This window comes from Petaurus breviceps, unplaced genomic scaffold (genome assembly GCF_028583685.1).
Source record: "Petaurus breviceps papuanus isolate PSGF00001 unplaced genomic scaffold, PetGlider_PUasm1.0 126, whole genome shotgun sequence".
NCBI lineage: Eukaryota > Metazoa > Chordata > Mammalia > Diprotodontia > Petauridae > Petaurus > Petaurus breviceps.
Window position 1 is genome coordinate 38,193,032 of NW_027185655.1, and position 25,864 is coordinate 38,218,895.

At 36.1% G+C, this 25,864-nt stretch overlaps 1 protein-coding gene across 1 annotated transcript in view; it reads left to right on the forward strand.

Annotated features, from left to right (window-relative positions):
- ENPEP (glutamyl aminopeptidase) overlaps positions 1–25,864 on the forward strand; it is a 116,599-nt gene that overhangs the window by 76,271 nt on the left and 14,464 nt on the right. Inside the window, exons 11-14 of the mRNA XM_069095165.1 lie at positions 10,554–10,633; positions 15,288–15,421; positions 15,531–15,586; positions 25,197–25,347. Of these exons, the coding sequence (XP_068951266.1) occupies positions 10,554–10,633; positions 15,288–15,421; positions 15,531–15,586; positions 25,197–25,347 (421 nt within the window). The remainder of the gene's footprint in view (positions 1–10,553; positions 10,634–15,287; positions 15,422–15,530; positions 15,587–25,196; positions 25,348–25,864) is intronic.

The following is a 25,864-nucleotide window of genomic DNA, read 5'->3' on the forward strand; positions in this document are numbered from 1 at the left end:
TTTCAACTGTTTCAGGGGCGTATGTCGTTTCAATCAGCACTTATCTGCAAAGTCAATACTTGCCATGCCTAGAAGTCTGATGAGAACCATCATTATTATTTTCCAACCCAATTTTCTCACTGGAAAATACATTAGCATTGGTTTCCAACCCAAATCAGTGAGATTTCATAACCTAGAAAGTCAAACTTTTCTGCATGTCCATTTTCCCCCATTCTAAAGGTCAACTGCAGATCTTCAACAAAGCATTCCTTCCTTTCCTAATTTCATCAAATATATTAGAGTGATCAGTGCTTATGTTTCGTGACATATACTTCACCACAACAAAACGCTCTTTTGTTATCCTTGTCCTTCAGTTCTAGAATGATTTGGGGGTAGTACATTATTGAGTTGCTTTGTCTGTGAATAAAATAATAACAAGGAAAGCTCTTCAGAGATTATCTTTTTTGTAAAAAGAGGAAGTGAGGTCCTATGGCTCACCCTAACAGTTAATAACTTCAAAAATTAGGATATTTATCTTATTTGATGAAAATAAATGACATTTGAATGGATAAATGATTCCCATTGAATATAAGTTCTTTAAGAACTGATTTTTTTTAAAAAAAATGACTTCGCAGTGCTTGTGCTTGGACATTGGAGGTACTTAATAAATACTTATTGATTGATTGAATGACATTAAAACTTCCACTAAAGTGATTTTCTAATACTTATTTATGACATGGAGGTAATGTGTATTCTCTCCCCTCCTGCAATAGTATTTTATTTTTTCCAATTATATGTAAAGATAGTATCCTCTGGATTCATATCTTTGATAAAGTTTTTTTTCTTTAAAAGTTCATTTATGTGGTCAAAGGAGATGAACAGACAGTTTTCAGATGAAGAAGTCAAAGTTGTCTATAGTCATATAAAATGCAATAAATCACTATTTTTTTTCTTTTTGGAGGACAATTGGGGTTAAGTAACTTGCCCAAGGTCACACGGCTAGGTTTTTGTGTGTGTGTGTGTTAAGTGTCTGAGGCCAGATCTGAACTCAGGTCCTCCTGACTCTGGGGCTGGCACTCTACTCACTGTGCCACCTAGCCACCCTATAAATCACTATTGATATAGTGATATGTTGATATAGAAATGCAAATTGAGATAACTCTGAGATACTACTTCATACCTATCACATTAGCTAATATGACAAAAAAGGAAAATGATTAATGTTGGAGAAGATGTGGGAAAATTGGAACACTGATGCATTGTTGGTGCAATTGTAAATTGATCCAACCCTTCTGGAGAATAATATGGAACTATGCCCAAAGAATTTTAAAATTGTGCATACCCTTTGATGCAGCAATACCACTACTAAATCTGTATCCCAAAGAGATATAAAAAAAAAAGGGAAAAGGACCCACATGTTCAAAAATATTTATAGTGACCCCATATTCTTAAAGGTCATGTCTATGAAATGGAAATTCTAGATCACCCTACTAAGCTGAAAAAGGCTTTGAGTATCCTGTGATAGACTGAATATCTGTTGTCTGGGGACCATTCTGGGAAGTTCAAAGAGGCTCCCACACAAGTTGGTTATGGGGGACTGAATTTTTCAGGCACAGCAATTTCCAAAGGCCTCCAAATGACACCAGTAGAGACCACCATACAGGGAAGCTAAGAATTACAGATCCTCTGAACCAGTAAAGTGTAACATGAAAAGATCTTAACTTTCACTATGCGATTTTTAGTTAGTGGTGCCATAACAAAGAACAAAAAGACTGCTGTTGGATCGTTCCTTTTTTCCACACTTAAGGGAAGTGCTCTTTTAGATATCAGTGAAATCTGTGGAAATTTGTAATGTATAATGAATAATACTGATCCACAAATTAATATATATTATGTCTGCGTTGATCGAATAGTTTAACTTATGGCTTCTGTCTCCATCAGAAGTCGCTGGTACACTAATAGGTGGTAGAACCTGAAAAAGTGATCAGCTGTTTTCTAGTTTGGGGTAGCTAGGTGGTGCCTTGGATAAAGTGCTGGGCCTGGAGTCAATCAGGAAGACTCATCTTCCTGAGTTCAAATCTGGCCTCAGACACTTACTAACGGTGTGACCCTGGGAAAGTCACTTAACCCTGTTTACCTCAGTTTCCTCATCTATAAAATGATCTGGAGAAGGAAATAGAAAACCACTTTTGTAACTCTGCCATGAAAACCCCAAATGGGGTCACAGAGAGTCAGACAAGACAGAAATGTCTTAACAACAATAACATGTTCTAATTTGTTCTTCTCCTTGTTGGGTTGTTTTCCTATAGTCTCAATGAAATATCTGCTTATTTAACTGTCATCACTGGCATAGCGTTAGCAAAGAAACATGTGACATAAACAGTGGTAATATAATAAATTCATTAATTACTCTCTGTTAACACTTCACAGAAGCAGGTTAATTGTGTTTGGAAAAGTCATAATTTGTAATAGGCAGTTTTATGAGTTCCAACTTGTGATTTCATTGGCAAGGAACCCCAGCTGAGGAAACTCCCTTTACCCAATGTTCTGTAATGCAGAATTATTGATTTGAAGCTGGAAAGGATCTTAGAGGCTTCCTTCAAACCCTAGCTAAAATCTCACCTTCTATAGGAAGCCTTTCCTAAACCCTCTTAGATCTAATTCCTCCCCTCTGTTCATTATTTCCTATTTATCCTGGATATAGCCTGTTTGTACATAATTGTTTGCATATTATCTCCTCCATACTTGTATTGTGAGTTCCTTGAGATCGGGGCTGTCTTTTACCCTTTTTTTGTATCGCTAGCACTTAGCACAGTGCCTGGTACATTGTAGGTATTTAATAAATTCTTATTGATTGACATCAGATCCAATCATCTTATTTTTTGGATGAAGAAACTCAGGCTAAGAGAGATTTTCCTAGAATGACCCAGCTACTTGGTGGGTGTCTCAGACAGGATGTGAATTTACTCACTCACTCATTCATTGATCCACTGGACCACACAGCCTCTTATGCTGTTAGAAACAGTTACCTGAAACCATGAGAGATTAAGGTAGTGTTGGGTACTATGGAGAGCAGGTCTTAGTGTCAGGAACATCTCAGTTCAAATACACCCTCTGACACAGAGGGGCTGTGTGACCCTAGATAAGTGTCTTAACCTCTTAGTGTTCTAAGCCCTAATTCACAGGGAAGCTGCTGACTTGCATTGGTGAAGGGACAATGTCTTATGAAGATGAAGTCATAGGTCCATTCCAGTCCCAGACAGAATCCTCTTGACCATATCTCAAAAATAAGCAGATAGATTTTGTGGTAGATTTTGGTCACACACTAAAAGCCAGGCATAATCAATACTTTTATAGCATGTTGCCATTTAAATTTTACAAATGGAAATCCATTAATTTACTCATTGTTTTCTCCTCCCTGTTGAAACCATTTGCCAACATCTATTCACACGACTACATTAATGCATGCATATATTCATTTTGCAGTTGTTAGAGGAAACCCCCCCAACATTATACCAAAAGTAACAAATCCTTTCCCTCCGTGTGCTAGTCATTAAGCTCCTGAATTGATTTTTAGTACCTTCTCTTTGAGATTAAATTATAAATGTCTTAAGGACAGGGACTATAATTTTCCTCTCTTTATTTCCCCAGTGCTTAGGATGTATGTGTAACATATGAACCTGGAACATAGCAGGTACTGAATAAATGTTCATTGATTGATTAATTGAAATTACTTCTTATCAACACTGTATGTCTTGCATGTACATAGCTATTTGAGTATTGTTTCCCCCACTAGGATGTAAGTCCCCTGCGGGTTAGGACTGTGTTCTTGCCTTTCATTGTAGCCCCTCTACTTAGCACAGGACCTGTCATATATAAGGGCTTAAGAGATGTTTGTTAATTGACTGTGCATGAATTAAAAAAAATAAGACAACCATGTATACTTTCCTGATACATGAAGAGTAGTCTTCCATCTGTGGCTCCCATCATCAGTTAATCTGTTCAATCTAGTATAATCCTAGATGATAGAGAGAATGTGTTCAACCATGGAACTGACTGCTTCAGGAAGTAGGAATGAGAGGGCAAGTGAACAAGGCATCCATCATGCCTTATCTTTCCCCCCTTCCTGAGAATGCCAGGAATTTCTGCCATGATTTTGGACACCCTAGTCATTTTAGGAGTGATAAGCCAATTCCTATGCAGAACACTGATGATAAAGCAAGCTATATTCCCTATTGTACTGGGAAGAAGGATTTTTCTCCATGAAAGGAACCATGTGAATGCTTAGGGAATGCTTGCTCACCCATGGAACCAGGGAAGCAGTGTGCCAAGTTTACGTTCCAGAATTTTGTCCCCTCTCCCAATATCCCCTCCCCCAAACCATGAAAGATAATTATCTCAGAAATGTGTTTGTGTTTCAGCTAGATAGTAGATTATACAATCACAGAAAGATTGTTTGAAATTTCCTTTTAAATTTACATCATTTTCTTTCAATGTCAACATTAAAAAGAAATCAAATGATTAGATTTACATTATGGGACAAGTTCTCATGCTGTGTATTTCTGCCATAAACAAGGGTTAAAAAAGGAAATATCTAATCTTTCTACTTAAGGAGAGTAAAACCCATTTCTCCTATTTCCAAAAAAAATGAAATGCAGGAACACAGATTTAGGGCTGGAAGTTATCTTAGTCCAATACTCTCATTTCTACAAGAAAGAAACTGAGGCTGGAACATTATTATTTGCCCATAATCACACAAGCTTATAAGTGTGAGAAATAAAACTTGAATCCAGATCTTTTTGACTGCATGCCCAGCATTCTGTCTATGACTACAGTAATAAAGTAGGGAGGGGGGTTTAGCAGTTGTGTACCTCTCAGTTGGGAAAGTCACACACACAACTAAAGCTAAACAAGACTTTATTAAACACTATATGTAAGGCATTGTGCTGGGTACTGAGACAGAGAAAAAAGTAAGTCAGCACATGTTACTGTATGCCAGGAACTTACATCCACCGATGTAATCCATCCAATTAACCCAGAAGATAGTGTCTGTCATGTCCTTTATTTTACTCAGCTTGTCTGGTTAATGTCTATAATTCCAAAGGTATAAAACTGAATGAAACACCCATTGGATAATTTTACCCTCATCATACTCCTAAAAGTCATGAGGCAATGTAATAGAGAAAAAAGAAGAGAGTTGTGGCTTTGAATCCAGCCTCCACAACTTACAAGCTATATGACAATGGGAACCTTTCTGAGCATCATCGGTTCATAATTAGTTTCATAATGCTTGCTCACAGAATGTTTTGAGGATCTGTTATCGATACTTTGACAAAGCCCTTTGTAGTCTTGTTGTTCAGTGACTTCAGTTGTGTCTGACACTTTGGGACCCCATTTGGAATTTTCTTGGCAAAGTGCTGGATTGGTTTGCCATTTCCTTCTCCAGTTCATTTTATAGATTAGGAAACTAAGCAAACAGGATTAAGAGACTTACCCAGGGTCACACAGCCAATAAGTGGCTGAGTCTGGATTTAGACACGCAAAGATGTCTTCCTGATTCCAAGCCCAATGCTCTATCCACTGCATGAACCAACCTACCTGCCCCCCTTTGTAGTCTTAAAGATGCCATAAAAAGTGAGTTATTATGCAATAGCTAGCAGTTGTTGTTATCGTGACCTTTGGATTTAATACACAGACTCAATGTGGCTCCACAGACTGAATCTTAAATCAGCTCTTCCTAAGGAGAACTGACCCTAGATGTCCTGTAGCCAAAAGTCACTAAATGAGAAGGTGAAAAACTGCTGGTAGTGACTCATAGTTCTTCAGTTCTAGCCACATTAACATCAAGCAGTAGAAAGGGAATTCACAAAAAGTAAGGCTAAAAGGTGGTTAAGAAATCAGTATTACCTTTCCCTTGAGAAATTGAAAAGGGAACAAAAAACTAATTGAATTGGTTGTGTGAAATTTCTGACCTGTCAATAAATTCTCCTAAAGCATCATAGAATCTGGGGAGGTAGGAAGGGAGAGAATTTGCAAATCAAAGTTTTAAAAATGAATTTTTAACATTTTTCTTACATGTAACTTGGAAAAATAAAATATTAAGTAAATTTAAAAAAAAGAATTATAGAATCTCCAAGAGGGGGATATGGTGGCAATTTAGGGTGAGGTTACCACCACCAGAAATTACATAAGAAGTTGTCTTTCAGAAATCCAGACTAAGTGATCAGTATGAATTGTATAAAGCAATGTCAGAAACCATGCAATACCTTAGCACAGGCTATAAAAATTTTAAGGAACAGGGCAGCCAGGTGGCACAGTGAGTAAGAGCACTGGCCCCAGAGTCGGGAGACCTGGGATCAGTTCCAGGCTCAGATACTTAACACCCACACAAAAATAACTGGCCGTGTAACCTTGAGAAGTCACTTAACCCCGATTGCTTAAAAAAAAAAATTAAGGAACAAGACATGTCCTGGTAGATAGAAGTATATGTCAGAAGCCAGCTCTCTTTTGTTGGAGGACATGAGAAATTCACATATTATTCAATATCTTCAAATTATCTTGGACAACACCAATAAACTCTGTTAGAACTAGATCATTATTATAGACTGAAATTGCCCATAGCACCCAAATATAGAACTAATCCATAAAAATTTAAGAGTGGGGGAGGGAACAAACATTTTTTGAATTTTAATATTTTATTTTTTTCCAATTACATGTAAAAACAATTTTTGAGTTTCATTTTTTTTTACCATTTTGAGTTCCAAATTCTCTCCCAACCTCCCTTCCCTCCTCCATTATTAAGAGAACAAACATTTTAAAGCACTTTCTATATGCAAGAACTGTTCTAAGTGATTTCCAAATATTATTTCATCTGACTCTTGTAACAACCCCAGGAAGTAAGCTATATTATTATCCTCATTTAGCAGTTGAAAAAACTGAGGCAGATTTGCCCAGTGTCTACTAGTATCTGAGACCTGAGTTTTCTTGATCCCAGGCCCAATGTACACTGCTGTACCTAGCTGTCCCTTAAGAACAGCATTTTTAATATATGTGTGTATATATATATATAACAAATCTGCAGACTACATTGAATAAAAAGATTTCAAAATACAAAGCCTAATAGAGATCAGAATCATATGGGAACAGAATGAAACACCATCCTTTCTGATACTGAAGTTGTACTGAGGATGCTTTTAGTGAATCTACCAAAGGTGAGCTCCAAGGACCAAAAAAAACAATGCTTTCCTTAGCCTTTGCAACAGGAGAAAGCAGCTGGGTGGGGGAGTAGATAGAGAGCTGGAACCAGTCAAGAAGATCTGAGTCCAAATATAACCTCAGACACTTTACTAGCTGTGTGACCCTGGGCAAGTCACTTAACCTCTGTCTGCTTAAGTTTTTTCATCTGTAAAATGGGGATAATAACAGCAACTACCTTTTTCAGTTGTTGGGAGGATGAAAAGGTGTAATATTTGTAAAGTGCTTGACACATAGTGGTTAGTCACCAGATAAACGTTTATTCCTTTCCCCTCAATCCATACATAGAACATGAGTCTGACCACATATTGAAGCATAATTTTTTCACTTTCTTAATTTGTCCTGCCTTTTTTTGCAACATGGATGGTATGGAAATATATTTTGCATTATTTCACATGTATTATTGATTTCACATACCTTGCCTTCTCAGTGGGTGGGAGGGAGACAATTTGGAACTCAAAACTTTTCTAAAAGTGAATGTTATAAAGAAGTAATAAATTTATTTTAAGAAAAGAAGTATAAAAGAATAATTACAAGATACCAACTGAGACCATTTTTATTTGTGAACAAACAAGTGAATAATTTTTTTTTTAAGCAATCAGGGTTAAGTAACTTGCTCAAGGTTACACGGCCAGTTATTTCTGGTTGTGGTGCTGAGTGTCTGAGCCCGGGATTCGATCTCCAGGTCGTCCCAACACTGGAGCCGGTGCTCTTACTCGCTGAGCCACCTGGCCGCCCCACAAGTGAATAATTTTCTTTACTAACTACAGCAATGACAATAAGCAAAACTATGTTGACCAATCAAATGATTGACAAAATTAAGAATTGTTTACAGAAATGAAGGAGGCCATAAGAGCAATATAGGATCATGTCACTGCAACAAGAAACTATGGAAAGTCCATTATTAAAGAACCCAGACTTACCAATTGATGCAGACTTGTCAAAGAAATAGTTAAAATCATGCAACATATCACTGAAGGTTGCAGAAATTCAGCACCTACTGAATACGTAGAATGACATAATCAAACAGCAAGATTAATACACCAGAGGATTGTTGTTCTCCATAAACTAATATATGACAAGTCTCTATACCACAAATAAAAACCTCAAAAGCCTTTAGAACTCAACAAAAAAGTTGTAGTAGAACTGAAACATCACCGCAGATAAAAATTACTGTTCATCATCACCAGGACAGAACATTGACCCTCCAAAAATGTAAAAATAAATGGATGTTGCCAAACTAAACCCTTATAACATTCAGGCGTGTGTAATAAAAAGCTATAAAATATAGACAGGTGATCAAAAAATTCAGCAGCACATGGGACCAGGAAAGTGAAACTCATCTCCTCTTCCTATCTGCTAATGATGTCATACTGATGAGGTTTACAGGGAATGTGAAAGATTCAGAAGATGAACCTGTCATCCAATGTACAAATCAATCATTTTATCCATCTGCACAGTAGTTCACTGAACACTATTCATAAAAGAATAGCAGAATAATGATTTGTCCAAGGAACTTTTTCACTGAATTTCCATCAAATATAAAGATGGGAAGAATGAAATAAGAGACCAATAGCAATCAGATTGATGCTAACTGACATCAGGCATGGTTAGAGTTATAAATTGCTTTATATACATCGGGCTAATAAAAACTGCCCATAGATAAATCCTTTGAAACTGTTTTCACAAATTAAAAAAAAAAGATGACTTTCTAACTGAAGGTAGCAAAATTGCGTTGCTCCCTTAATTGGGTAACTTATTTTAAGGCTTGGGTTTTCCTGCTAGCTAGGAAAGAATGAAAGTTATCCTTCTGTTCTCTTTTAGAAAGTGCATTATAATTATATATTTTAAAAACAAAAGCAAACAGAAAACAAAGTCAGATTTTAGTTAAATTTTAAACCAGACTAAGAATCTCTCTTGAATGGATATTTTAGACTTTGTAAAAATGCAGAGGATGAGGGAAACTAGTAGCGCCAAATGGTAAATATCTTAAAATAGTCAATTTTTATACCCTCTAAAATGACCTCACTAATTCATAAGGTATCTAAGTGAAACTGTGCATACAGCATGGGGCATATAATCAGGAAGATCCAAATTCATATTCAGATACTCAGTTACTAGCTATATGATTCTAGGCAAGCCGCTTACTTCTCTGCCTCAGTTTCCTCAAATATAAAATGGAAAATAGTAGCACCTATCTGCCAGCTAGCACAAATTTCATGATCGAAAGAGAGGAAATGTCATGGATTCAGGACCTCAGATTTTTTATTTTTATGTTTTCAACTGTAAATAAAACCTGTGTTTTGATTGTCTTTTCAAAAATAAACTGTATCTAATGGGAGCTTCATTCTATTCACTCGGGCTAAGTGGGGCATGATGGGATAACTGTAATTTCACTAAAAACAAAAAAAAAAACCCACAACAATTCCACAGTTCCTGATACATAGTCATCACTTAATAAACATTTGTTTTTTCATTATTTTAGCTTTTTTAAAAAAATTTTTGTGCAATGCACTAGTTTCACATGATTTGCAATCACATAGAATAGTTTAAAATTATGTTTGTCTATTTAAAAATTTTTCTTTTCTATCATGAATCATCAATGAACAAACACTTCAATATGAAAGGGGAAAAGGTTATATGCAAAAATATGACTTTCTATTGTGTATAGTTTTAGTTTTTGAAGTGTATATTATTCTGAACTGTGTATTAAATTTAGTAAGCTTGTCACAAAATTGCTCAGTCTGTGTCTCCCTTTGAACTTCTTTTTGTTATTTTCTGTGTATTTTTAATTGTTTTATTGTTAGTTTTTTCTTTACCTATTTCCTGTAGTGTGAAATTTGAGGCTTTAATTTTTGTGTTTATAGAACATTTTGATTTCCTCACAGGATACCACAAGGGCAATGTATAGATTTTTCTAAAGCATCTTAAACTCCTTGAATGAAACAATAACTTCAAGGAAATGTGTGTGAGCATGTAAACATATATCTAGCTAATTTAAAGGGTAACTTTCTCCCTAAAGTATGAAGTATTTTATTCAAAAAATCCTAGCAATCTTTCCATTTTTTTTGTTTTTTGCGGGAGGTGTTATTCCCTCATTCTAGATGGAGATATGAAACAATGGAATGTCAGCTATCACATACAACAAAACAGAATCATAAATGTAATTTTATATCCAGGTTTTACTATCTGTCTTTTCCAAAGATATTAACTATGAGGCAAATGGGTTTTAAATGTTCACTTTTGAAGCTTTTAATCTTAATTTCTAAAATGTCTCTTGATTCTTTGAAATGACAACTCAATTTTTTCTCAATTTTTAGTTACAAATGGAATATTCCAATTAAATGGTCTGAAGGGAACAGCAGTAATGATTCATTCTACAATATGTCGGAGACTGCAGGTAAAAGTTATCTAATGCTTTGATTGTATAGAAATGGGAAGAGTGTGGATAAGTGAATTAATTATTTCTGGTGATTTAAGCAAATATGTGTAAAGACCCTGAGTGACTTGGTGATTGTTTTAAATATTTGCTTGAATAAAAGAACCTTTCTATCTCTGGATACTTCATTCTGACATTGTAACAAACATTGCCAGCTAAATGTGTGGCCCACAAACAGTGGAACAATGAATCCAAAACATTCTGAATAAACTTCCTTAATAAGCTGTCATTTCTGATAACAAACATTGTCACATGACACAGAGTTGTTATTGGGGGGTGGGGGTTTGTCACTAAGGTAGACAGATAATAATTGCATTTTACCTAAATTTGCAATTTGCATCTAGTTCCAAGTTTTATAATCTATGTAGCAGGAAGAAATGAATTCTAAAATCCTCACTTAATATTTGAAACTATCACCAAATCATACAACCAAGATGAAATGTACAAGTGCTATTTGTTAGTGATAAGTACATTGGATAGAGTGCTGGGCCTGGAGTCAGTCAGGAAGACTCATCTTCCTGAGTTCAAGTCTGACCTCAGAAGCTTACTAGCTGTGTGACCCTGGATAAGTCACTTAACCTGTTTCCTCATCTGTAAAATGATCTGGAGAAGGAAATAGCAAATACTCCAGGATCTTTGTTAAGGAAACCCCAAATGGGCTCATGAAGAGTCAGACCTAACTGAACACATTTTTTTTTTTTTACTAGACTGATGATTTCATTGGTATAGGTTCCTGAGTGAAGAACTTTTCTCTACCACTACACTACTAATATACAACTTTTAGTCTTGGAGCATTGCCTAGGGACACTGAAAGATTGTTAGTCAGTTACTAAGCATTATTAAGTATCTTCTGTATATCAGGCACTAAGCTAAGGCTTAAGATACAAGGAAAGGTAAAAGACTGTCCCTGTCCTCAAGGAGCTTAAAGTTGAATGGGGGAGTCAATAAGCAAACAATGACTCTGTACAAATAATTTATATGCAGGATAATTAGAAAGTAATTGAAAACGGAATGGGCTAGAATTAAGAGGGATTGGAAAAAGGCTTCCTGTAGAAGGTGGGATTTTAACTGGCAATTGAAGGAAGCCAGGGGAGTCAGGAGATAGAGAATTCCAGCTATGGGATATAGCCAGAGAAAATGACTGGACTAGGGAAATAGAGTATTTTGTTCAAAGAACAACAAAGAGGCCACTGTCACTGAATTACAGAGCATGATAGGGGTTTTGGGGTGGTGGTGTCAAAGACTGGAAAGGTAGGGGGAAAGTTTAGATTTTGAATAGCTTTGATAGCTAAATAAAGGACGTTTTCTACTTGTCCCTCTACATTTTTTCTCTTGATAATTTCATATACTCTTAATTATCATAACTATGCAGATGGCTCCCACATTAACATATCCCTATGCTCCAATTGCCTACTAGATATTTCTGTCTGGATTCCTCATAGGCATCTCAAACTCATCTTCTCTAAAATGTAACTTATTACCTAACCGTAAAACTTCCTCCTCCTCTTAACTATTTTACTTTTGGTGGAAGGCACCACAATTCTATTTATTATTTATTGGAAGGACAAATACTAAAGCTGAAGCTTAAATACTCTGACCACATAATGAGAAGACAGAACTTCTTGGAAAAGACCCTGATGTTGGGAAAGATTGAAGGCAAAAGGAAAAGGGGATGGCAGAGAATGAGATGGATAGATAGTATTAAGGAATATGAGCTTGGACAGACTTCAGGAGGTAGTGGAGGATAGAAGGGCCTGGCATGCTATGGTTCATGGGGTCATGAAGAGTTGGACACAACTGAACAACAACAAAGTTATGACCAAAAGCATGCTACAATCAACTCATACAAGTCCACAAGAGCTTCCTGATAAATTTTCAGCATAAGCATTTGCAACTCAGAAATCATCAGATGCTACAAATAAAGATTTGATTTATTATCTTATTGATTGTCTAGATGCAAGAAAGTGATGGAGACAATGTTAAGAATGGAGAATAAAGTTAAAAAGTGTTTCATGAGCACATTTATTTTTTCTAGAGAGTTGATTATTGAACATTTAGCACAATGCCTTTGCTGATGGCTACAATTCTTCCACAGATTTTACAAGCTGGAGGTCATCATCAATAATTAACTCTCATTCATTCCTTCATATCTAATCAATTGCCAAATTTTAGTCATTCCACATGTGCTCCCTTCTCTCTACTCATACCACAGCCCCTCTGGTCAGGGGTGTCCTGGAACAGAGAAATTGTTAAATTTTAAGTGTGAGCATTTATACCATGAAAGCTGCACAGATCAGGGCTTGATTTATCATTTTGTTAATTTCCTGGATTTTATAAAGTAATGAAGAAAATGTTAATATGGCAGATTAAACTTAAAAGTGTGTCATGCAAACATTTTTACCTGGTTGTTAGACATTTACCAGCACACCCCTGTCTCTAGCCCAGGTCTTCATTACATTCACTTGGACTATTGCAAAAGCCTCCTAATTGGTTTCCTAACATCCAATCTTTCCCTCTCTCCAATCTGTCTCTCACATGATTGACAAACTAATGCTCCTAAAGTACAGTTTTGACCATGTCACTCCCCTACTTAAGAAACTTCAATGAGTACCTATTACCATTAGGATAAAATCTAAACCTCTTTGCTTGGGATTGAAAGCCTTGCATTTCTGACTCCCTCCTATTAAACACTCTATGATGAATTTGCAAGTTGTTGACAAGAAGTCAGTCCATTTCAGTGTCATAATCTGAATTTGACATCAGCAGGGGCATTTTTTTCCCTAAAAAATACATTTGGTGAAAGGTACCCATGTTGTATTTTCTGGAAAAAAGCCATATAATGATCACCAATATTTGGGTGTTACCTGATAATCCACTGAAATAATAGCACATAGTATTATATATTCTAATAGTATGGTATTGCAGGGTGCTCTATATTTATTGAATTTAGCCCTGTTAAGGTTGCTGTGATTTTTCTCATTTTATAGATGAGGTCAGGAAGTCAATAGCTAAAGCCTTGCTACCTGTTCCTGCTGACTTTCAGCATGGTTGTACATGGTAGAATGCTTTAAATATAGTAAGAGAACCATGTAACACAGGACTTACACATCCTTTCAAATAACTCAAGATGATCCTGAGTTTCTTCCTCCTCTTCTATTTTCTCTTGTTACAACAGAAAAATGCATAACAGGGGTGGCCAGGTGGCTCAGTGAGTAAGAGCACTGGCTCTAGTGTCGGGATGACCTGGGGATCAAATCTGGGCTCAGATACTTAGCACCACACCCAGAAATAACTGGCGTGTAACCTTGAGCAAGTTACTTAACCTCAAGTGCTTTAAAAAATAAATAAATAAAGTTAAAAAAAAAAGAAAAATGCATAACACTTCAAGACTTGGAAGCCTTTGTTACTTTTATTTTCTTCCTACTTAGGCATAGAAATAGTGAAATGTTTTGTTGTCAAATGAAGATAGTTCTAGAGCTTCCCATTTATTTTGAAAGATGTAAAGTTAATGGAGAACTCCCTGAGAAGAATCCAAATTTTTCATTTCAAAAAGATGTTTCAAAATAGAGAACAGCATTTTGATAGGGCAAGGCACTCATAGGCAAAAGAGCAGGTAGGTGATTTTTGAACAGGGTTAGAACCATGTGGATACAGATCAAATCCTGACAAAGACGGATCAAAGTTATTTTTAATAATGCCAAGCATGAACCATTTTTAAAAATTTAGGCCCAAATGTTGTATTTCCAAATTGTGTATATCAGAGCAACTGGAACACTCAAGAATGAAACTTAATTTGGTAATTTACAAAAGAAATTCTTTGATATTACCCACTGAAGTTAAAAACTTATTTTTAAGGAATGTAATGAGATAAACAAATGAACATATACTACTCAAATTAGAATCATTGTATGTATTTGGATGTGAGTGTGGTTTCAGGCCTCCTTGACAAATTTTAGATGTAATACTAATTCTCAAATACTTATTCTCCCTAATAGAAAGCCCTTTCCATTAATCGGACTGTTGATTTTAATAAATATAATATTCTTTAAGTTTTTACATGCTTACCCCCTCTAGGCTGCTCCAGTGAATATATTTTATTTGGCTAATCCATTATAACTAGAATTATATGGATTGTCCCCAGAAGGCACAGACTCCACCCTCACCTCTCTTTAAAAATATTATCAGCTTCTGCTAGCAGGAAGTTGAAGCCATATGTTACAGATCACCTATGCACATGAGGTATTTCTTTTCCAACTTACATACTCCAGTGACATTTCTAGTTAGGCAACTAAATAAGAATTAGGCTTTGGGGCTTTGAATCAAAACCAGAATTGACTCCTTGATCTAAAGTTAATTTGTATGCTCACTTCTTTTTTCTCTTCTTTTTTCTTCTCTTCTTCATTTATTCTCATCTTTCTGTTTCTTATATTCTACCTTCCTCCCTTCCTTCCTTCTTTCCTTCCTCTCTTCTCTTTCTTCCCTCCTCCCTCCCTTCCTCCTTTCCTTCCTTCCTCCCTTCCTCCCTCCCTTCCTCTTCTTCTGCACTAGATCTAATTTTTAGGTGTTTATAATATATACAAATATGTTTCTCATTAGTTTTTATTTACTACTCCAGGAATCACTTTGGACTCTACTTCTAGTGGAAATGGTTTTCTGAAAATCAACCCAGATCATATTGGATTTTATCGTGTAAATTATGAAGAGTCAACCTGGAACACAATAGCCACAGAGCTTCTCAACAACCACTTGGTGAGATACAGAAGTTGGATGGATTGTTTTAGTTTTGTTTTGAGAGTATAGGTACTTTTGTTTTTTCATTTAGGCATGCACACCTTACTTTTTCTTCTTTTCCTCCTAGGCATTTTCTTCTGGTGATCGGACAAGCTTTTTGGATGATGCCTTCGCTCTGTCAAGGTAGGCTTGGTTATTAAAAAACAAAACAAAACATCTAGATTATTTAAGGCATTTCATAATAGTGTTCATTTTCCCAATGATTTCCATGAAAAGACCAAAAATAATATGTAGTAGTAACTCAATAAATTCCATCTATTTTAACTTAAATCAACCAAAGACATGACTGTATTTTATTATTCCTCCCCAAACTCCAAATTTCTTTCATTCTCTGAGTTCATATGATTATAATAGCCTATAGTATTACAGATTCATTTCAAATAATTTAGAACTGGAGGGGACCTTCAAGGTCATCTCATCTAATTTTTTCATACTACAGATAAAAAAGATTTTTACCTGTGGTCTACTCCAATGGCCCCACAATGTAATGAAGCAAGTTTGTTACATTATGGTCAAAAGCCTAAAGTGAAGTATAAATACCTGCACAATGTCTTATTTGGGACTTCTCACCTCTTACCTTGGTGAGTAAAAAACACCTCACAACTGGTCTAGATTTTACTCACTTCTCCTTCCTGTTTTCACAGTAGCAGGGCTAAGTTCTCAGCAACAGATGACCATTGCATGATTGCATACAAATCCTCCCAGATCCCAAGGGTAGCCCTATCAAGAGGAAATATACTTCACCTTCCCTCCAAAATACTTTTTGAAGCCCCATTGTATATACAGCATGTCCCAAAGATCTTGGAGAGCTCTTCAGCTGTTAAAACTTAAGCATTTGGGATACCCTTTTTTTGCTTTTTGGAGGGGAGAGGGCAGAGCAATTGGAGTTAAGTAACTTGCCCAAGGTCACACAGCTAGTAAGTGTTAAGTGTCTGAGGCCAGATTTGAACTCAGGTCCTCCTGACTCCAGGGCTGGTGCTCTATCCACTGTGCCACCTAGCCACTCCCATTTTATTTTTCTATAAACCCAATCAGCTACTCATAATAGACTCTTTTAGATCTTACATACTGGCATTTATATAATAAGGCAAAAAACATTATAGATACCAATATAGTAAAGCAAATACATAAATTATATATATATATACATATACATATACATATGTGTGTGTGATCTAGATCACTCTTCCACCAAGGCACTCAATAACAATGATGAAGAATGGGCACATATTTATAGGAACATGAGGAAGGAAAACACATGTATTTAGGGCAACTCAACTCTAAACTTCAGGCTTCAACGTTACCCCCACATTCAGGAATGTTTATACCACATGAAACTACTTCTCTGCTCACTATTTGACTGTTGCTTCTTACCACTGGGAAAATTAGCTTCTTTTTTCTATGCAAGAAAATTACAAAGAACCTTTACAAACTCTTTCAGTTAACCATCACCTTTAAAAGGATATGTAGAAAGTATTAATTCTTAATGTAGAGACAAAGTGTCCTTAAGTCAAATAACTGCCAAGCTCATGAAGCTGGTTCTACAGAATACCCCAGGCAATTCTTCACAACCTGAATATTGTGCTGTTCAAGCAGAATAGAACTCACAACAGCACAGTCCCATTCACCAGGGTACTAAAGAAGTGGCAAAGCCCTTCTGCTTTTCCTTGTCAAGTCGGAGGTTGAAGCAGAGTAATAAACCCTTATGAGAAGCTTTGCCTTTCCTCCAGCTCTAGATGGTGCTGAAGAGCCACAGCTTTCAAGAGAAATCTTAGATAATCCTGTCACTTCTCTCTGACCAATCAGAAACCACTCAACTGAAGCCTTCTTTTGTCTGACTGCTTCTAATGCTATAGCTCTAACTGAGCAACTTTTCAGTTCCCTTTCTGTGTCTACCCATCTGTTTTGGTTTCCCTTCCACTGCTCTGTTTTCTGAACTATTTCCCTGATACTATCACTTCAGTATTTAATGACTTTCATGAGAGCCTCCTGACTCTCAGTGACTTACCTTTTACATAAAAAGTCAAAACTTCCCACATTTCTCCTATCAGATCAATAATCTGGTTTCAATCATATCTTGGCCTCCGAATATTTATATGATTTCTCATTTTCTTAGTTTTAATCTTGTTAGTCATACAACATGTATATACAAATAAGGGGAGGTGCCATTCATTTCTCCTCTTAAATCCCTCCAAGGTATCCTTTTTTTTGGTGCCCTTGAAATGATGTTTCTTTACCCTGGCATTTCTCTAGGTTATTTTTTCAATCTCTTTACAATCTTAAACTATTCCTGTATAAGTGAGGGTTCTCTCCATATGGTTGATAAAGAAATCAGTCCTCAAATTTTTCCCACAAATTTATTTCTTCTCCAAAATTGTTCAAAATCCCATCTAAAAGATGTTTCTTTATACACATATTTTAACAGTTTCTATTAAAATAATTCTTTTTCTGATCACATTAGGCACCAAAATGTTATAATAGTGACAATAATTTTTAGCCTTTAACAATTAATCTGAATCTCTTACTTTGCCAAAAAAACACCTTTCAGTCCTTTTCAACATTAACTACTCTACAAGAAAAGGCCCTTAAAGAAACAGTATACCTAACACCTTCATGTATGATATGGAGCAACTCATATGCAGAGAGATTAAGGTCCAAGGTCATATAGTTAGCTAATGACAGAACCAGGACTATAACACAGGTCTCCTGATTTCTGGTCCAATGTTTATTCCACACTCTTTTTATAATACTAACCTTGGAAAGCATTGTGAAAATTTCCTACTCCACTGATTTTGAATGAAGCTTAGAAAATCCAAGTCAAAGATTCATATTAAGAAAATAAGAGTGAGGGGTGGCCAGGTAGCACAGCGAGTAAGAGCACCAGCCCCAGAGTCGGGATGACCTGGGATCGAATCTGGGCTCAGACACTTAGCACCCACCCAGAAATAACTGGCCTTGTAACCTTGAGCAAGTTACTTAACACCGATTGCTTTAAAAAAAATAAGAGTGACATGTATCAAACCTCACATTTCAGATCTAAACCTTGCTGGTAATTAGAGCAATTACTACACCTTAAGAAAAAAACTTTTTCCCCAAAATATATTTTTTCCTTAGATCCAAATCCATATTCAAATTCTGGCATAATCCAGAGACCAAGCTTCGTCAGGAACAAGAGTTTCTTGAGACTGTCAAAGTTCAAGGGGTAAAGGAAAAATGGGGAGCTTGAAATGAAGGCAAGAGTTTCAAGCCAGTGAGTTCTGCAGGAAAATCAGAAGGCATGCAACCAAGGGCGTTGGCCAAATGATTGTTTGACACAGTAGGCCTCCCTGAGGCTTCTCCTATTTAATGCAATGCCATGAATTCCATGCCCCCACCTTGCTTTGACATGTTTCGGCAGTCATGGACTAGCAAATATTGGTGTGTCCCCTCTTTTTTTTTTTTTTGTTGTGTCCCTTATTGACTCCCAGGCATGGGATTGAGACCTCTAGCAGTAGTGGCACAAAAAATGAGCACCTTTATCATTTAATAAAATAGGAATGCAATACATTTCATTACTATGCCTTTTGTGTTTAGATAGCACTGGAATCTTCCAGTTTTCTTTATTCAATGGATTGGAGAACTGGGTCCTTGTTTGGCCAATTAAGGCAGCATGAGCTACCCTAGAGATTAACTGGGCATTTCCTTCATCATCTGTATTGTAACTTTCATTCCTTCCCATAGTTAGAAGAGAACATGAGTGACCTGCTACCCTTGGCAATTTTGTCTAGGGATATAAGATCATAATGATATATCCTAACTTTAGAGTTCTGAATGTGATCTTGGGGAAATGTTAGTCTCAGGACACTTCTTAGTACAGCTTGCTCAAGATTACTTCCCAAATTGCGTTTCTTTGTGGTAACTTCCTGTCTAGTTCAAGTCTCTTCCAAAGTTTTCTGGCTTACAGTTTATAGTCAATCTAGTGATTGACCTTCAAGCATTTATAAAACATGTCATGTGTGCCAGGTATTGTACTGGCAGTAGAGATGCTAAGACAAAAATTTAAGGAGTTCCTGCCCCATCAAACATATTCTGTTGGGGGAGGGAGCATAGACAGATAGAAGCATTTTTTTTTTAATTTTATAGAAAACAAATACAAGGTAATTTAAGGGAGGAGGCACTAGTATGGTGGGGGAAATGGAACAAGAAAGGTGGTAGGTAGAGGTAAAGCTTGAACTACAGGAAACAAGGGAATATAAGAGATGGAGATGAGGAAGTTTATTCCAGTCATGGGAGGATCAGGTGTGAGGATCAACTAGGACTAAGACACATTTGGAGATATGGAAGAGCCTTGTTATGATTATAAACTTGGGAAATAGTTATCCAGTTTCAGAGGGCAGCTAAGTGATGCATTGGATAGTGTCCTGTCCTGGAGAAAGTGAAACTCTACTTTCTGAGTTCAAGTTCATGATCTCAGACACTTCCTAGCTGTGTGAACCTGAGCAAGTCACTTAAGGCTGTTTGCCTCATTTTCCTCATGCATAAAATGAGCTGGAGAACAAAAATGGCAAGCCACATCTCTGCCAAGAAAACCAAAAAGGGGTCATGAAGACAAGATTGAAATGACTGAACCGCTTGTATATCCAGCCTATCCAGTCTCCGTACTGAGATGGAGCCATATTTAGAAAAGTTCTGTTGGCTCTGATTTAGATCCGGGAGATAGGTAATGGGAAAACTCCTCTGCATCTTTCATCCTCTAGCACATATTTTAAGCATGCAGTAAAACCCCTTCAGAAATTTCTTTGGAAAGCATCCCCTGGGTTTCCATGATAACCTTTTTGAAAGTTTATTATCTTGGCTGTTTGAAATAACAAGGTACTATAATAACCTCAGCACTTTAATTCCCATTTATAACACATTTCAGACAATTCTTTTTGCTTCAGGATGAAACTTAAGGGCCCTTGTGAATCTCTCAGTGAGTTACTATGTATAAAGAAGATGACTCAGGCAACTGGAAAGACTTCCCTTCCATTTACACGGTTTCTTGGCAGTAGCCCCATGAATGTTGAAAGGTTGGGGAGGTAAAGGAAATTCAGCAAAACTGATGAAACATGGAATCACTGAAATGTGGAGCTGAGAGAAAACCTCATGTGTTATATAGTCTAAACCTTTCATGTTACTAATGAGGGAAGAGGTTTACAGGGGTTCAGTGCCTTGCTCAGGGTTATAATAGTAAATGAAAATAAGAAACATAATGTCCTGAATTGTCCTGATTTCCAGGCCAGTGTCCTTTATCCTACACTATTCAAAATACAGAATTAAATTAAAAATGGTGCCAGATTAAAAATGTGTCCATAAGATACAATGGAAAACAATTCCCTGGAATAAGAACTCTAGTGCCTACTTCATAAAGCTTTTGTAAGAATCAAGGAGATAATGGAGGGAAAGCAAACTTTGTAAATGTTAGAATGTTATATAAATGCAGTCATCATTTATTAATTCCTCCAAATTCATCAGTCCACTTGACCTTCAGTCCCCTGCTTAAGCTGCCCCAACTCGTATAGTCTCCAGATCACCTGTCACTCTTACCAGTTCATCAGAGGCGTAAAGCTTATGAAATGCTTATGAAAGCTTATGAAATTCCATTTTTTTATATAGATGCAGCCTGCACCTCATGATACTGAGCTGTTGAGAAGGCAGGTAGACCTATATAAAGACTACTTTGTTTCATTGACCAACAGTTTTTTTAATATAGTATTTGAGGGTGATAAGAGGGAGAGGGAGAGATAATGGGGGAGAGTTTTAAAAACTGTTGCATGTGGTCATGATATTTCTGGCTGGGGGCTCAGAGTCAAAGGAGAAAGTTATTGATCTATTTTAAATTTTATTTATTTATTTTTAATTAATTTATTGTTATTTTGCTTATTATTAATTTTTATTTATATTTAATTTATTTTATTATTTTATTTATTTTAAATTCCCAGGAGAAAGATAATATTTTATTTGGTTTGCTTTGAGCATTGCAATGACTCAGGAACACAATCGGAAACTAACTTGCTGGCCCTGTCAAAAATTCATTATTATCCATCCTGTTTCAAAAGAAAACATTTTCTGAGGAAGAGGGGGATGAGGGAGTGCCTAGAGAGAGAAAGCCCAGCCTAAAGGGACCAATAAATTTGATCTCATGAAGGTGGGAAGGGAACATAATAGGGAAAGTAATAAGCATCACAAATTTTATCTCATTTGACCCTCACAACAACCATACACGGCAATGCTATTATTTTATGCAGTTTTAGGAAAATGAGGCAGACAGAGGTTAAGTGACTTGCCCAAGGTCACATAGCTAGTAAGTGTGTGAGGTCAGATTTGAACTCAGGAAGATTAGTCTTCCTGACTCCGGGTCTAGGATTCTATTCACTACACCCCAAAAAGGGGTCACAAAGAGTCACATGAGACCAAAATGATGGAATAACTTGTATATCCAGACTATCAAGTCTCAGTGCTGAGGTAGAGTCCTTTTTAGAAAAGTTCTTCTGACTCTGATTTAGATAGGTAATGGGAAAGCTCCTCTATATCCTTCATTCTCCAACACATATTTCCAGCACGCAATAAAACTCCTTTGGGATTTTTGGGGGGAAAGTTCTGCCCTTTTATCCATTGTACCACCTAGCTGCCTCTGAGAGAAAAGAACTACAAGGTTACCTTCTCATTCAATCTGTCAAAATAGCCTTATCCATGAGAAAAATAAGTTTTCTATTCACTACTACAAAATGCTATCCTACCATTTCCTGACATGCCCAGATGTGGATGCAGATGTGCCAAACTTGCTTTGGAAAACTAGAGGCAGAATTGAGGGCAAAGGTTGCACTGATAGATGATGGTAAATATTAAGGTCATTTTAAGTCTGGATCAATTCTTGGATTATAGGGTGAGTAAAGGGGCACAGACCATGCTCCATTCTTCTTGTTGCCTTCATTGTTATCACAATCAGTTATCTTCATTTTACTAAGATTCTTAGATCGACCATCAATGTGTGTACCTCTCCTCATCACTGCCACAGCTTGCAGCTTTTCTATGGCCTCTCATTCTAGGCAGTTTTTTAATATGTCCTTCCAGAAATTCATCATGGTGAATAAACAAAACTAGACAGACAGTCAATGAGCATTTTTAAGCCCCTCCTATTGGCTGGTCATTGTCCTAAGTGCTGAGGATGCAAATATGAAAAAGAAAACTGACTTAAGATAAACTATTAGCTAATTTGATTAAAAAGAAAGCTAAATTACCCGCATAAAAATTTTTAAGGGAAATTCTCAGTAAATGAAGAACCTATGAATTTTCCCAATTGACTCTTCTTTGCCTTATTATTTGCTTTATTCAGCCTCTTTAAATCAGTCTCCTTCCTCCAAGTTGGTCCTGTTTGGCCATAATAAGGAGCAACCACGACAAAAATACCAGCTGCTGCATTTGAATTTGTATCCGAAGATCATGTGGGTCATCTGTTCACTGAGCAGTCAGTCTACAGACAAAGACAGGGGTGGTACCTACAGAAGGGAGCTTGTCTTAGTTTACATTGAATTAAGTGAGGATTTTTCTTCATTAAAATATTGTAAGTTCCAAGTATAATTAAAAAATCCAATTCAGGAAATTACCTGTTAAAATACAGACTCTCTAAATGAGTACATTTTAGTCTTACAGAAAAATAGGTCATTCCTACCAAGAAATATTCAGCTTCAATATCCTTTACCTTTCATATGGAATTGAATTAAATTTAAAATCCCTGTGTTGCAGGACTTGGTTAACAAAAGTTAGATTCTGCTGCTGGATATTTGTTGTTGACTTTATAATCTAAAGTGGAAATTTGGCATCCATTCTATAAATTTGGTCAATCAGCGAAGTCAATTTTAATAATGTTCCCTTTGGATGGATTGGCTATCAAAAGTCATGGAATTAGAAAGTTAGGTTTCAGATGTCCATTTCAAGTATCATATTGATTTTATTGGCATTATCCAAAAAGTAGGTCCTCAGCTATATAATAACCTACAACTAATTTTCTTTAAAAATTTTTTTATGTCTTTTGTTTTCAAATGAATTTTCCTCTATGTCCCTCTGTGTTCCCCTTCTATTTAGTCAAGTATTTTTAAAAGAAGCACACACACACACATTAGCAAAATTTATCAATGCATAAAAAAACCTGAAAATATGTGGAACATTCCATGACCATAGACGTCCTACTTCTGCAAAGAAGAGGGAGAAAGTATATTCTCACATCTCTTCTTTGTAACCATGCTTATTCTTTGTAATTTTCAACGTTTATTTTCAGTTGTTTTGTGGTTCTTTTTCTTTCCATTTACCTTGCTGTGGGCATTACATATATTGTTTTCTTGACTCTGCTATTGCAGTTTATATTATTAGTTCATGGTTTCCATGTTCTCTGTATTCATCATATTCTTAATGTCTTGTAGCACAGTAATATTCCATTCCATTTATGTTCCTCCATTTGTTTAACCATTCCCTAATTAGTGGATATTTTCTTTGTTTCCAACTCTTTGTTATCACAAGAAGTGTTGCTATAAATATTATAAGGTATATAAGGACTTTCTTCTTAATAACATCCTCAGGGTATATGTTTTGTACACAAAACATTTTCAGATCTCAAGTGGTTTAGAGTCACTATAATGACTCAATAAATTTCAAATGATATAACTTCATGTTCAAACATTTTACATTTATGCTTATATTTTTTAAAATCTTAAAAGTATATTTTTTTCATCTAGAATTCTTTTAAATTAAGTCTAAAATTTTGTTTGCTCCTGGTTGGAGTGGAGGAGGGGAGAAGAAAACTTTTTAATACAATAATTTTTTTTCAATTGTACAATTACAATTTACAACTTTACAATCATTTACCAGCAGCAATCATTACTGTTTCCCAAGTTTCCATATTCTGGAAGTGCCTATGAAATATCCAGAGGAAGTTTTTGTTTTAAATCCAAGAAGACCTTTGGGAAATGTACAGGCAGGGCAAATTTCCATAGGAGAAAATTTAAGAAAGATAAGTTGGCTGAATAGCATAAGCCATTTTCCATTCAATATTCATTGAACACCTACAGGACAATGAACTATCAGTCATGAAAGTTTCCCCTTTAAAAAATGCAAATGAAAGTTATTTCAATGAGCTATTTTTATGGCAGATTTATTGTCACTATAACAGCAATATTATGCCTAATTCTGAACATATTTTAATTTTTATATTCTTTGGTGCCCAACATACAACATGGTGGTTTCTGTTTGTCTTTAAATTTAGTGCCAGGGTCTTTTAAAATGCATATGCTGGGGGCAGCCAGGTGGCGCAGTGAGTAAGAGCACCAGCCCGGTGTCAGGAGACCCAGGATCAGTTCTGGCCTCAGATACTTGGCACCCACACAAAATAATTGGCCGTGTAACCTTGAGCAAGTTACTTAACCCCAATTGCTTTAAAAAATGCATATGCTGTTTTATTGTCTTGTTCCTCATGGCTGACTGCATGATGAGGCTAATAGATCATTGCTAACATAAAAGTTCTTGACAGGTTCCCTACCCAGTAGGAAGAAGTCTTCAAAATGCTCTTAATAAGTACATTTTTTTTCTAAACAATTTCATGGAAGAATTATTGATGAAAAAGAAGCCTAATCGGTATGGAACGGTATGTTGCTTTCCATTAGTTCTTTTAGACAACAGAGAACTGAAATTTGGATTAATTGTATTGCATTTCCTTTCTTAGGGCCAATCTTCTGAAATACAGTGCTTCTCTGAACCTGACCTTGTATCTGAAAAATGAAACTGACTACTTAGCATGGGACAGAGTTATATCGGCACTATCTTATATAACCAGCATGCTTGAAGATGATACAGAGTTGTATCCTCTGCTTAAGGTAATGCTGATAATATAATAGGGGAAGTAAATATAACTGTTGGTAGAGTAAGCTGTGGGTGACAGAAGAGAAGCCCACATCTCCATTGACAAAATGAAGTGGAGATGAAGGTATAATAAGAACATCCCTGTAAACAAACCATTTCTCTTCTAGCTACGACCCACAGGAAAAACTTGGAAATGAGCAGTTATGATATCAGAAGGAGGTTTCATTAAGGATAAGAAATAGTAACAACTATGTAGTCTGCTAAGGCAAATTCTAGGAACCTAAGGTTTCATAATAAGGATTATATAGTTAGTGTTTGTGATGTTCCTTCTTTCAGTTTCCTCTTTAAAATGGGGATAATAATACCACCTACTTCACATGATAGTTTTGAGGATAAAATAAGATAACAAATGTAAAGCAATTTCGAAACTTTAAAGTGGGTACCTTAAAAAGAAAGAAAGGAAGAAAGGAAGAAAGGAAGGAAGGAAGGAAGGAAGGAAGGAAGGAAGGAAGGAAGGAAGGAAGGAAGGAA